The 15,307-nt window shown below is 36.0% G+C and overlaps 1 protein-coding gene across 1 annotated transcript in view; it reads right to left on the reverse strand.

Moving 5' to 3' along the window:
• Positions 1–237: 237 nt before the first annotated feature.
• Positions 238–15,307, reverse strand: part of LOC127935247 (adhesion G protein-coupled receptor B2) — a 271,317-nt gene continuing 256,247 nt past the window's right edge. Inside the window, exons 30-31 of the mRNA XM_052532945.1 lie at positions 14,023–14,136; positions 238–2,788 (exon numbers count right to left, since the gene is read on the reverse strand). Of these exons, the coding sequence (XP_052388905.1) occupies positions 2,612–2,788; positions 14,023–14,136 (291 nt within the window). The 3' untranslated portion in view covers positions 238–2,611. The remainder of the gene's footprint in view (positions 2,789–14,022; positions 14,137–15,307) is intronic.

Consider the following 15,307-nt stretch of genomic DNA (forward strand, 5'->3'; position numbering starts at 1 on the left):
CTGAAACAATGACCACTTATGTCAAAAGATCAGGACAGGTCTTTTTTTTTTCTTTTAAGATTCAGTTCCTTTAATTTGCAGTAGATGAATGTGGAACATGTATATCAAAGTTTAAAATTAATAGTTCAAACAACACTGGGATACAAAGTGAATGTATGTGAAAGCCATTGCCATTCTCCTCTAATTGAGCTTTAACAATGGGACTAAGGACAAAATAGGAAAAACCCTACAAGGGCATTCATCACTTTGAAAATTTATTTTCATATAAAAAGACACTCTATGAAAACAGTAGAGGACTACTTTGTACAATCGTATGTATATATATAAAAAAAAAAAAAAAAAAAAAAAAAAAAAAAAAATGACATGGTTCAAGGAGGATTCTCTTGTGATAGCCATCTTCTTTAGCCAAAGGGTTTGTGTGTGCTGGTAAGGGGAGGGTCCAAAAGTTTCAAACATGTCAAGCCATGAAGAAAACATCCTGCAGATCAGGAAGTCCAAGCAAACATATTCAATCTTCATTAAATCCTCACTCATCTGTTCACCATTCATTTTCCTATATGATGATCATCCTCCTCACAATGCACATATTCAAAATACATATCTCTTAATTTTTTTTTGTGACTGTAAGGCCATTCTCAAGTTTTTTTTATTGTATTTGTATTTTTATTTTTTTTAAATAGGAATACATAAAAAATCGTAATACTCATATAGAGACGGAAATAGAGTGGAATTATAAAATGTTGAAACGGTCGATGACTGCATCAGACAAAAGAGCAACAACAACAACAGAAAATAAAATAAAATAAAATAAATAAATAAATACATGCACTGGGTTTGCGTACAGCTGTGTGGTTGTGAAGAGAACAACGTCAGAACTAAAACAGCCATCTCATCTGTGTGGTTTATTATACTGGCCTTTTAAGATGAGGCTATTTGATTAGCCGGTGCTCCAAGAGTATTTGCAACTGCATTTGGACTTTTCCAGGTCTTGTATCTTAGCTTCTTAATTATTTTCATTGGTGGAAGAAAAATGGTCAAATTTAGTCAGAAAGAAAACTTCTTGTTTACCAAGCTGTTAATGCAATATCACACACATGCTGCAGTACTAATTATCAACAGAACTGCCGCCAAACAGCACACACATTGATTATGCGATATTACTTTTCCCAAAAATGAGAGTAAAATTCAGTCTTTGAAACAGAAGGTGAAAAACTAGTTTTAATTGCTATGTTGGTCTGGAGATATTTCATGACGACGAGGCAGCCCATGTTCCCCATTAGTGCAGATTACTTGCAAAGGATGAAATGGCATGCTCTAGTCTTGCCATCTGTGCTTATACGATATGCTGACTTCAGGGATCTTTGAGCAGATGAAATTCGCGCCAAGTAAGAAAATGTCAAGACAAATCGTTATTCCCCCAAGATAATTACCACACCTCTCTCTCCCTCGTTCGCCCTCTCGATCTTGCTTTCAGAATCTCCATGTGGTATTACATCAGCCAACACAGCTAATGAACGGGTTATGAAGAGAAGCAGGTTAGCAAAGATGACCTCTATGGCCTGCTTAGCATTTCGCCAGTTGTCAAACTCCAGAGTCAAAGTGCAGAAATAAATCCAGAGTCACTGGATTTCAAATGAAAACATCACAACGCATTACTTTTTGCAAGAGCAGAAATGTAGCACAATATTAAGATGGAGAAGAAATGTGGAAAACTTAGCACTCTTTGTGTTGATTCAAAATGGAAACGGTCTCAGATGGAAGTGTGTCTCTTATTGGATAAACCCATCCTGGAACACCAAAGCTCATTATGACTGGAATGTGGATTCTTTTGGTTGTTTTGTGTAGGATGGAGCAAAGATGCTTCCCTGGTGTGAACGAATGCAGATCTGACAATAAATCATACATACTGTATAGCACAATATTTTCTGTCAGGCATTTTGAGAAACTTAAAACACAATCACACAGCAGTATGACAAGAAAGAACTACTTTCACCCATAAAATTATACCTGAAGTTTAGGTGTAAAAAATAAAATGAAAAGAACAGATGGACATTCTCAATAAAATTATAGAAAATAAATTAGAACACACAGCATGTAAGTACAGTACACCTGATGCAGAGAAAAAAAAAAAAAAAAAAAAAAAAAAAACGGGTTGGCACATATTAGTGAATACTTTCAAAACTTCCTCCTCCCTCTTCCCCCGAAAAACAAAGCAAGATTTATTAATCAGTGTGTGAATCATCAGTACTGTTTCTGTGTTTTGTTTTTTCGTTCAGTTATAAAAAAAAAAAAAAAAAAAAAAGAAGGGTGCAGAAATATTACTTTTTTAAATTCCCAAATCATCAAACAGCTGAAAGAGAATCCTTTCTGGAGTAAAATCAAGATATTACAGAAACAGTTTTTTTTTTTTTTACCACACTCTCCAGACCTCACTCTTTCATTTACTGTCTCTGTGTGAAAATATAGAATAGAGCACTCTTCATCTCTGGTCTGTCCTCACACCTGTAAACAAGTACAGAATCCTTTAGAACACATCTTGCTGAAGATCACCAACAGTGTGAGTACGTAAGAGGGTTTAGGTGTCTCTCAGTTTGTTGTGGATGTGTTCTCTTCACACTTCAGTCTGGAAGTCTCCTTCGGATGTGTCAGGTGTGATGGCGGAGGATGTGTCCCAGGGTTTATTGCGTAACTCCAGTCTGTCCTTATGTTCACAGGAACCACATGTCTGCTCAGGGGTCATGGTCTTAAAGCTGTCCCAGGACCGCTGGTCATCTGTGGTGGACTTGTCCTGAATATGCACATACACAGAATAAAGTTTTAATTAAAATTTGAGCATGAACGCTAATTACCTATAACCTTAGCCTATCTCTAAAACTATATTTTAATTTATTTTGTAATGATATTTCACTATATATATATATATATTAGTGGTGGGTTTAGATTTTTTTTTTTTAAATCTAGATTAATCTCACTGTGATCTTGAAATTAATTTAGATTAATCTAGATTAAAATGGCTCACTCAAATTCTGCCGAAGGCATTCAGAATATGTGTGTTTCCCAAATAAAATTGACAGATATAAGTATTTGAAAAGGGGTTTATCAAGATAGGTGGTGCATTAGAAAAGGGGCTCATCTCCTGTTTCCAAAATGCATCACAAAGTGCTTGAAAAAGTGGGCCCTGTTTGAAATTGTTTAATTTGTATGTTCGTTTATTTTTTATTTATTTGCGCAATTTACAAAATGTTTACTTTTTTTTTTTTTTTTTCTCAAGTTTGTAGGTGTCAAGGTACAGAAACCAACTAATTAAATGTAAAATGGCACTGGATAGTCTTCAAAGTAAAAATGAAATATACAATCAAACCTACATTTATTCAGACACCTCACATTATCACATTACATTTCTCACATTATTACAGTTTTGTTAAATATATCAAAACTATATCTGGTGTCTGAATAATTTTTTCTGTTAAAACTACAAAGTAATTCAGTCAAGAGCAACGAGTGATTTTCATTTTTATTTTCTTAGATTAACATCAGCAGCCAGTAGCTAAATTAGACGCGGTCAATTTAAGAGAAGATGAACACATTCCATTTTTTTTCTTCAAATGTTTACTTTCACTTAAGAAATAACTGACAGTTTTTTTTTTGAGCATAATTTCCAAGGTGTAAATTTTGACATATTTTGTATGTATTTGTTGGAACAAGAGCAAAAATAAGCAAATTCGATCTTCAAGTGTGTCGAGACGCCTTTCTCTGCGTGAACACCAGAACACCACAAGTACTGAATTGGGCTCTTTCACATGTTTTTGTGTGTTCAAACCGCGATTTGTATTCGTTCGTTCAGGTGCAGGAGGGACTTCGATGAGAACTTTGCAGAAGAGAGCTCGGTTCAGTGTCGCTGTCCGTGATACGCGGCTCTCTCTCTTGTGCGCACCGAACACAGCGTGCGAGTAACCAGCTGCTCTGTTCAGCTTTTCCACATCTTGTTTTTGGATGCTTTAATGTTTAAATCAACAAGCGTTAAGGCTTAAAAACACGTAGCAGTGGCCCGTCAACTGTCCTGAGCATCTTTTTAGGCTGTTCTCAGTCAGTCAGTTATATAAAATATCAAGGTGAAAGTCATCATAGCTTGCTTAGAATAGACCCAGCTCTCAACCCAACTTTGAGAATAGATTAATGGTGATACCGGCCCACCACTAATATATATATATAAATTAAAATATATGATATACAAACTTGTTCACACTACATACACATTTAGGATCAGCCACCACTATTATAACAAAGACAATACATTTATTTACATTTTATAGTGCTATAACAATTATCACCCATTTCTATGGTATTCTGGCAGAATCCATCACTAAAGTGCCATAAGGCTGAAAAAAAAAAAAAAAAAAACACATTTTATCTCATCTGAAACAGAACTAATGAAAATGTGCTTGTGCATTTGCAATTTGCATTTAATGTGCCTGAATGCACGTTTCGACAGCAGTGTAAAGACTAAATGGCCTTATAGTCTTGCTACATTACGACTTGTGTATACAACATATGGAGCGACTCACTCATCTGTATTAGTAGTGGTCTGCGCTGCGTTTTACACCCGGCTATTCCAGGTGTTCATTACTTCAGATGGCCAGAACACACACTTTCCATCCCATTGAGGCTAATGGTGTATCCTACAGCTATATGGCCTCCTAATGGTAGATAAATTGCATACAGTAGGGGCAGAATAATCTAATAATTCAAAGACTGGGGAAATATGAGGTTTGGATATATATATGAGAGAGAGATAGACCACTGCAAATTCATCTTGCAGTTCCCCTCCTCTCAAATCTATTCCCAACTTCCCTGAAAATGAGATGCATGAACCTGCCTATTTTGAAACGTTTGAGGCAATCAATTACAGGGTAGCTGTCGGCTCCCCCTCAGCTCAAATGCCTGCTGATTGCATGTGTGACGGATCGGGGAGATTGGAAAACGTCACGTAAATGACTCGTCTGAGGTATGACTGAGAATACCTTTCTCTGCCTTCCTCTTGTGAGTGTTTGTGAAGGGGGATACTTAAACTCAAGCTGTGTGGGTCATTTGGCCGGTTACCATGGAAATGAAAATATCAAGATACACACACACACACACACATTGTGACATTATTACTTAGTAGAGACCAAACTGACCAAACTTTTGGCTCTCATTCACATCCTAATAAATAAATAAATATCTGATTTGCAGTCTCGTGTAAGCAAGCTACCATCCACGAGGGGTCGACAGCAGCCTGATTATAACTCACCCAATGTAACAGGTTGACAGTTGGCAAAATGGATACAAAAAGCATAATCTGGCAGCTAATTTGCATGCTAAACTCTGAAGAAGGAACATTTTGTCGAGCCGAAGTGTTTTTAATGTTGAAGAGGAGCCCGACTTTATTCCTAAGAGAATGCTAACGCGATTGTGCTGCTCTTGTGTATTTCCTTTGCCCTCCATCTCTCTTCCTCCCGAACGCTTTGCTCCCAACAACCCCACTTCACTTCCTTTAGCTTTCTCCATCTTTCCTTGTCAGGCCTTTTCTACTTACACTCGAAGAATTCTTTTCACCTCCGGCAGACGAAATGCTCCATCGCTTTTCCCTCTGTTGCAATAAAAATGAGGATAGGAGGGAAGAAAAATGAAGAGAGAGCAAGAGAGAGAGATAGAGAGAGAGAGATGGATCACAGTCACCGAACATGTCTGGGGGGAAGCAATGTTTGTTTTAATTTTTGTTTCCTTGATTGAAGAGTCTATAGATTACATTTTGGAGGCATGCGCGCTCCCTTCCCCCATATTTCTTTAAAAAAAAAAAAAAAAAAAAAAAATAAGACAGAGGCAACTTAAACGGCTACAGCATTATGCTCAAGAAAAGTGACTGCTAACTTCAGCATATATAAACCATGTCAGACATGTCTATTGAAAAACCGCATTAGAGGAAGAAGAAACTTAGCACTGCAAACTAAAGAGAAGGAAATTCTGTGATGTTTTTGAGGCAAAAAGGACATAAATTATCTTAAAATCTGCTCAGTAGCAATGAATTAAGTTTATTTCAATTCTGTTTTTTTTTCTTAACTCCATTTATTATTTCAGATACAGTTTAGCAAGCTGCTAAGATAGCAACACAATAAGATACCTAACTGAAACTACACTGAACTCTTTCTGATCAGAATCTTTTAGTATTGAATAATAAAAAAGATTTTGATAATCTTTATTCTATCATCTTTTTCTGCCATTTTAAGGCTGGAATACACTACATATTGCATAGTGAATTCCATTCAGTTGGAGGTCATTTAGTTTTTGATGTCCAGTTTTTCTCTGTGAACAACGTTGGCAAGTTTAGGATAACCACGTTTTAAAATCTCTGTTTCAGTTCTGAAAGTTGTGTAGTGCATTTCAGCCTTAGTATACAAAATTAACTGCGCTTACAATTATGAGCTTGATTTGTTGCTTTGCAAGGGATATATATATATATATATATATATATATATATATATATATATATATATATATATGTATATATGTATATATGTATATATATATATATATATATATATATATATATATATATATATATCATGCTGCCTCAGAAATGATCCAAAATGAGAAATATTAGAGTTGCTGCCTACAATTTGCAATAGCTTTCACATAAGGAGTACAAATATAAACCCTTAAAATGGTCTTGGTAGACAGCTCAGCACACATTTGAAAAGAACTACCCTGCCTTTACTTATTTTCTAGCAAGTCCCTGTAGAGGATTCTTACAGACTTTAAGACTCCCTCACCCTCTCTTCCATTCTTCCCTTTTCTGAAAGTAGTGATGGGCAGGAATGACATCAGCAAGAACACATAATCTGCACTACCCTAGACCATTGATGAAGTCTATGAAAATCACAGTATCGTTCGAATCACTCCTTTGATTTTTCCTCATATCTTCCCTCATTACATTTAGCCATCGATTCCATCTTGCATTTTTTTTAGTCTGTTTGCCCACCAAAGTCTGTTTTTACCCAAGAAAGATTCACCAATTTATGCTTTTTACAGAGTTAACAACTGCATCTCCCCTTCTACACAAAGACACTTTTGGGATTGGAGAAGTAGTAATAAGCAGACAGAAAGGAAGGTACAGCAACACAGCGGTGACCACAACCTACAGTCTGTGTCCACAACACAAATGAGGAAGCGCAGGTCAGAGAAGAAGTCGGCTGTTGCGCAATGAAGCAAAGGAAAGGTGTGAAAGGAGCAGTGTCTACAGCAGCAGGGCAGTGGGGGAGAGCAAGTTTAGATGCTGTGGGAGTTCTGTACTAGTCTAGAAGTTTCTATGGAGACTATAGGATGAGAAGGACAAAAAGAAACACTCTCTATGACTCTATAGCTCACACACACACACACACACACACACACACACACACACACACACACACTGCCCTGTTTCTGTTACCTTTTCTCTGTTTGTCGCCCTTGGGTCTGCTGACTGTCTGGCTACAGTCAAACTATGACAAAATGCAGCAGTGCATTATTACAAAAAAGTAAATAAATGACAAACAACTGCATTAATACACAAAATAATAACCAATAAATAAATAAAAAATAGTGGATCAAGTAAAACAATGTGAGTAAGAAACACAGAACAAGGAGCAGGATAGACAACAAGGCCTTTGTCAGAGATGAGTGTCTGGGGTTAATTCACTAAATCTTAGTTTTGCCAATTTGGTAGTAGTAATTAATAAAAATTTAAATAACGGAGAAGAGCATTATAAGTGGCTTTTTATATAATTGTAGCATTCTAAAGCCAGCTGAGGTGTCTGTATTGGAGTGATGTGCTAAAACTATATAGACTAGGTAAAATATGCCGGACTGCAATATAGCCTAATGCATTGTCCACAAAATGACACTGAAAAACTTTCAAAAGATACAATAGCATCATGCAATCATCAATTCTGTCGAATTCTGGTGAATGCCACATTTGTTTAGGCATATTTGCATTGCATTTTAAATTGAAGTAGCATCATTCCTTTAGTGTATACATATCCTGAAACAACACTGGCAGAATTACGCAAATAAATGATGCAAAATTAATGAATTTTCCCCTTTACATTTCATTCATTACAGGACAAAAGAGATATCAGTGAGCTCTGGGGTCTCCAAACCAGAATAAAAGGCCAGAATTATAGTATCATGTTCAGATTAGGCTGTTTATTTCAGTGGTATATGTATCTTAACTTCTATATAGTATTAAATATAATCACATTACCACAAGAAATGTGGATGTATACGGTCACCTTCATTGCATACATGATCTCTGAGTTCCCTCCATTATAAAGTCATACATTATGTATAAAGGATAATGCGCTAAAAGCTTTAGCCGGTCTTTCTGCCATGACAGGCATTGCTGAGTTATACTGCATTATGTCAGCCCTGCTAATAGTCTGTAATCTATTCTACTCAGCTCTATGATAGAAGAAAACACAAAAGGACAAAATAGACACAACATTTGAGCTGAGCTACAATACAGCAGGAATAGTCCTACATGGAAAAATTTGCAGACATGACATATCTCACTAATTAGGTCTTAATTGGCACAGGCTGCAAATTAGCATTTGACTGTGTGTGTATGAGTGTGTAAGAGTCCCATCCCAGCTTTAAGCCCCTTCATTAAGCTATTGGATGGTGCATTTGCTTCACGTTCTGTCAACACAATACTCGGTAAAGAAAATATAATTCCAGAGCTAATTCTGTGTGGACAAAAGGTAAATACAAGATGGCAAAAAAATCAGTTATTGAATTAATACCCGAGAGGGATGAAGCTCTAGTATATGAGCTCTAGTACATACATATGCCACTCGTCCTCACTGAAGCACATTTTAAAAAACACCTGAACTTCACAGTTGAGCTCAGATACCGATAATTTAATTATGTTCACAGTTTCAATGAGGCATAACCAAACATGATAAAAATAGGTAAACACTCACAGATGCACAATAATGTGCACTTACAATCACACACACACACACACACACACACATTGTGTGAGTACTGATAAATGTTCAGAGCATAACCTTTAAAGCACAACAATTACAATATTAGATTCATGAAACCGCTCTACTACTAATACTATATATTATCAGTGCTATAGGGTTTTGAAAGGTTTAATGAGCCATTTATACTAGAAAGCAGTTTGAATAGTACTAGTTGATTGGGGTCACAGAATGTAATCATGCTTTAGATTAAATTTTCTAATTGCAGATGTTTCTAATGTTTCTTTCTAATAGCCTTTAACGCCTAGACATTATTTAAGTAGGTGACTTGACTTAAGTAGGATAAATATTTTAGCTGAGAATATATTTGTATAAGAAAAAGCCAGCAATGTTGTCCAGAATACAGATGAGTTAGCTATAATGTATTTTACCAGAAGACTTTAGGATATTCTGGTCTCTGCTCTGTAAATGTATCTCCATTTAAAAAGCTGTGGTTGTAAGTATTTGCGTAAAAAAAAATTTAATGTACTGAGACCTAATGTACTGAGCTCATAACAAAAAATGAGAATTTTTATTTCGTAAAATATTTCAATTGTGGCTTATGTTTTTATTTACAAAATTTTACATTTTAATAATTTACTGTGAAAGTACATTACTTTGATTAATGAATATTATACAGAATAATTTAATTATCATATATATATATATATATATATATATATATATATATATATATATATATATATATATATATATATATATATATATATATATATATATATATATTACACTCAAGATTTTTATTTTTTTTGTTAACCAGCTGTATCATCCTTTATAAGAAAAATGCATAGAAATGTAACAACTACATGATTTAAAGCATCAGTCATGTCCATAGTATACATTATGCGGGTTATGTGCCTAAGTTAAGTTTGGGGGATTGTTCAAATCTTATATATTATAACCCTGTGCATGTATTTATGATGTTTACTCTTTCATAAAACAGTCAGTGGGTGTAAGAACAGAAGTTTTCAGCTAATACATATTTCAAAAGCCAGACTGTTGCCTTCCTCTGCTCTCAAGTTCCCCGCTGTGTTCATTTGTAGGATCCCCATTAGCATGAATAGACTGAACACAGGGTACTAGTCCTTTATCCATTTGGGACCATATGGGGTGCCTCCGCTACAGCTATCAGCCCAGCCAGCATCTTCACTTAAAGGTTAACTGCCTTTCAAACTGCATCAAGCTCCATTCGCACTAACACAAGCAATTTAACGGACTGCAAGAGACTAAGGCGCTCTACTGTCCCCGTAGAAAAAAAGAACAAGACGATCCCTTGTAGAATGAAAGATTGAAGTCAGCTTATGTAGGAGGGAAACAGAGAGAGAAAGACGATTAGAAGAAATGGACAGTGTCTGGAAGGGGCCATTTGGATGTGTTAGAGACCCCACTTAGCTCACTTTCCTCATCAGATGCTAGAATGATCCAATGGGATAAAAGGAAAGTCTACAATAAGTCAGGAGGCGAAAAATGGCTGAGATTTTTCCCGAATGTGCACTCATCTCTTTAACGGCCCACACACACACACACACGTTTCAGACCAAATGTACTTATAATACGTATTGCCTGGTTGCTAAAACAGTATGTGCTGACTTACCGTATACCACATGGGTTATTCTCACTTTAATATGGATTTGTGGCCACATTACGTTTATGCGTTTATGATCTTTTAAAACAAATTTGAATAGATTTACCTGAAAGTTTTTGTGGTTTATAAGAATTTATATGTACAGTTTGGTTTTTAAAAATGTGAAGGGTTTAGAATGGCACCAGCACAAGGCTGTGAAATTTACAACAGTACATCACAACACTGAATGGATTATTTCACGTTGAGTTAACGGGAAATAAATAAAATCAACCTAACGTGAAAAAACACCCAACATTTAGCCCTCTAAACCTCTTAACTCTACATGTGAGGGTTTACACTGCACCAATGAGAGCCTCTATAAAGGCTGGGAATAGAGGGTTTGGTTGACATGCTTACGCTGGCTCTCTTTGTAAATGAAGCTCATTTTCCGCGTTAAAGGCTCAGATTGTCGTGGTGGAGGTGGAGGCGCAACCTGTGAAGTCAGCCAGATTGTTAGAAGGGTTTAATGACCACTGGCATGGCACTTTGCTGTTATGACATGATACGTTTTGAGGTAGATGTAGTTTTATGAGGTAGACTGGTCTTTAGAAAAAGTAATGTCATGTTAAATGGTTATGAGTCCAGCAGGATCCAAAAAAAAAAAAAACTGTAAAAGTGTACCTGTGAAAGGTAACTGCATGTGTAAAAATCATTTGTCTTGTAAAATAATTATGCCAAATAAACGATCACTTTCAATGAAAAAAACTAACAAACAAACAAAAAAACACTCACACCAGTCCTGACGTAAAGAAGAATTCAAAATAATTTATTGTCTTAGGCACTGGTTTATGTGCAATTAATTATTTTTATTTATTTTTTTATTTTTTTTATTATCCTGGCCATTATCGCTGCAATTATAGCATTGTCAATACAATCAAACCTCTGGAATGAAATCAAAATAATTATGCTACAGTTGCTGTCTGATCGGGATTTAGAAGGCAAATACTAAAAGCATCATACTGTCAGAAGAACTTTCTAGTACAAAAGCATTTGAACTAGAAAGAGATTGATTCTCTGTAATATGAGAACATGAACCTCTAATGCTTGACTGAAGTTATCCAGTAGTGGTCTGTCCAGACCTTTTTGACTGGGGTGGCTCATGTAAGGTACAGAGACATTGTCAAGAAGCATAATCTTAAGAGATGGCCAATCGCAGTTTAGAATTTTGGGGTGACCAATCAAACCACTCAGGTGGCCAGGGCCACCCCAGGACAAGCCTCTGGTGAAAAGTAATGCAGCACAAGGATATAATGGGCTGAATGCTGTAATTGAGGCTGCAGACGGCATGATCCTAATGAAAAGTGAGTGAGCATGTGGCAAATGCCACCAAAGTATACACTTGTCACAAATTGAGGGCAGGCTTTTTTCCACAGGGTATTTGTTTTTAAATCTTAATGACAAAAGCCTCTGGGCATTTGTGTATGGATGTTTGCAATACACCTTCCACTAATAGAACATTAAAGATTCAGCATTCTAGCTAATGCAAAGATGAAGAGTCAGCTATTTTCCAAGGAAAGCATATAGGAGACAGCACTGATGTAGGCAGGTGTACTTTGAGAAGTTTAATGGAAGGAGACTAAATATGGTCCAACTATTAATACTGTACTAATTAGCTTACAAAACATGTCTTGGAGAAATGGAAAGCACTGATAAAGATGAGTTTTCCAAACACCAGGTGCATTTCAATGTGTGTATATATATATATATATATATATATATATATATATATATATATATATATATATATATATATATATATATATATATATATATATATATATATATATTTAATCTAAGTACCAAAATACAGAATGGTCACTTCCCTTTTTTTTTTTTTTTTTTTACTATCAAAGGGATAGCTCACCCGAAAATGAAAATTCTGTTATCATTTATTCACCATCATGTCATTCCAAACAAGCATGATTTTCTTTCTTTTGTTTTTTTCCTTATACCAAAGTCCTACAGGTTTTAAACAACATGAGTGTGAATAAATGATGACAAAAAGGTGTATTGATTTTTCGTTTAGGCTAACATATGCATTTACATCATATTTAAAGGGGGGGTGAAAAGCTATTTCATGCATACTGAGTTTTTTACACTGTTAAAGATTCCCATGCTAAACATGGACAAAGTTTAAAAAATTAAGTTGTACGTTTGAAGGAGTATTTCTGTTCCAAAAATACTCTTTCCGATTTGTCACAAGTTTCGGAAAGTTTTTTTCGAGTATGGCTCTGTGTGACGTTAGATGGAGCGGAACTTCCTTATATGGGTCCTAAGGGCACGTCTGCCGGAAGGGCGCGCGCTCCCGTATAGCAGAGCACTGAGAGCACAACAGACATTCACTGATCAGAGCGAGAGTGTCGCAAAATGTCACAAAAGGAGTGTGTTTTTGGTTGCCAGGGCAAGACAACCCTGCACAGATTACCAAAAGAGAAACAGCATTAAGGGACCAGTGGATGGAGTTTATTTTTACAGAGCATCAACGGAGTTGTGCAAGTGTTTGTGTTTGATCCCCTACATTTCGAAGATGCTTGTTTTACAAACAAGGCCCAGTTTGACGCCAGATTTGCACATTGTTTATTTCTTAAGGATAATGCAGTCCCAACGAAAAAGGGTCACGATCGTGTGTTGGAACTGCTCTTGTTAAATTTCAGCCTCTGGATCTGATTCTGCATAAATATATGCTGAATCTGACTGTTAGCCATGGTTTGTTTTGGATGTTTTTTTTTCTCACGGTAATGTCACATCTTCCAGCTCTCAACGCAAAAGCCTATTCGCGCTCATGATTCTTTAGCTCCGCCCACACGTCACGCCTCCAGCTGGTCGTGTTTTTTTCCGGGAAAAATCGGTACAGACTGTCTTTCTCTTATGAATATAATAAAACTTAAGACTTTTTGGAGTTATGAAGGATGCAGTACTACTCTATAGGTACTCAAGATTAACAGGATATTGAGTGAAAACGAGCATTTCACCCCCCCCCCCCCCCCCCTTTAATATCAAAATGTTAATACATTTCAATCACTGCAATTTTAAAGCTTAAGTTAAAATGAATTAAATACATTAATACACCATTCAAACAAGATGTTTCCTGTGGTAACAAATGATTTATGTAACTATTATCAGTAATTTAAGTAATCAATTAGTGATCCAGTTACTATTGCTTTAAAACTCCTCCAGCATTGCACGAGTTACAGACTTTATGACCCAATTATGCAGGATTTTTAGAAAACACAGGAAAAGATTATTTCACTTAAATTGTGGCTAAGGGTTGTGCACGATTTGAGCATGTCAGGGATGGGTACCACAGTGTGGGTTTGCAGGTTAAAGGGGTCTTACCTTGAAGGAGGACATGGCAGGGTCCCTGTTATACCTGTCTATGGTATGGAACTTGGTGGAGTGGTTGAGTTCATGGTAGAGCTCTGAGTGTCTTTTGCGAGTGTGCATCACTTTCTGTAAGGAATGGGAAACAAAAAACAAAAAAAACAAAAAAAGAAACAAAAGCAAAAATAAGAAGGGACAGGCCAGGGAGGAGCTGGGTCAACGGCTACCGGTGTTAAACCGCAAAACTAGGATAACTATAAACACTCAACCTCTTGAAGGGTGGTGCACTGATTGAGGAGTAATTAGTAAACGAATTGGTTCTGATGGATATTAAACAATGTTAAAGCTCTCTGTCATTGTCTTTCTTACTGACAGACACTTCCACTAATTCTCAGACTTAATTGGAGGTGGTTGGAAGCTGGCTGGGCTGTTTTGTAGTCACAGCTGGTGTTCATGCAGAGCTGAAATGGAGCTCATAACTGCGGATGTAAGCATCCACGTACTAGGGTTGATTTCTCAGAAATAATGGAATTTGGGGTTTTATTTGGCTTTCTACAAATGTTTATAGAACAATTCTAATATTTTTTAAGGCAACCAAAGTTAAATATATACATTTATGCAAGTATATATTTTATGGCATTTTAATTATGCACATTCACCCATTTAACTTAATTTGCTCAGTCTGAATTCTAAAACTTGTTGAAATATGAGTGTTGGAACCAATACAATCTGACCAGCAAACAAGTGCCAAATGCCAAACCAGCAAACAGATGATATTAACCAGGCTGGGAGATTGACTAACCTCTAGACTTTACCAGAGCAATAAACATTTTAGTCAAATAGTATTTAGCTTTTGTTTTCAAGAGAAATTTAATGCATTAAAACTAAATGCACTACACATTATTATGTATTTATTAGCTATATTTCACTTAATTCACTTTTTCTAAATGAATCCTTGGTAGCAGCAAAAAAAAAAAATCATGAAAAATTACTTTAGTCAACCGTCAACCTCAGATTTTTTTATTAGGACAGGAGGGAGATCTCATGCAGCACTGACTTGGATGGAAAAGGTTATGAAGCTCTAAAAGCATTTAAATGCGTTAGTAACAAGACATACCTCTGTTTGAGAAGAAGCCTCCATTCTGGAGAGCAAATATCCAGTCATAACTTAACTTAAGCTTTCAAACATAATTGAAGAACAGTTGGTTTAAAAGCACACAAGTGTGTTCTGAAGAAAATGGATTGGGATGTTTTAGACTGGAGATTTGCTGGATCCTGGCAGTTGATCATTCCATGGAGG

The sequence above is a fragment of the Carassius gibelio genome, chromosome A19 (assembly GCF_023724105.1).
Source record: "Carassius gibelio isolate Cgi1373 ecotype wild population from Czech Republic chromosome A19, carGib1.2-hapl.c, whole genome shotgun sequence".
Taxonomy (NCBI): domain Eukaryota; kingdom Metazoa; phylum Chordata; class Actinopteri; order Cypriniformes; family Cyprinidae; genus Carassius; species Carassius gibelio.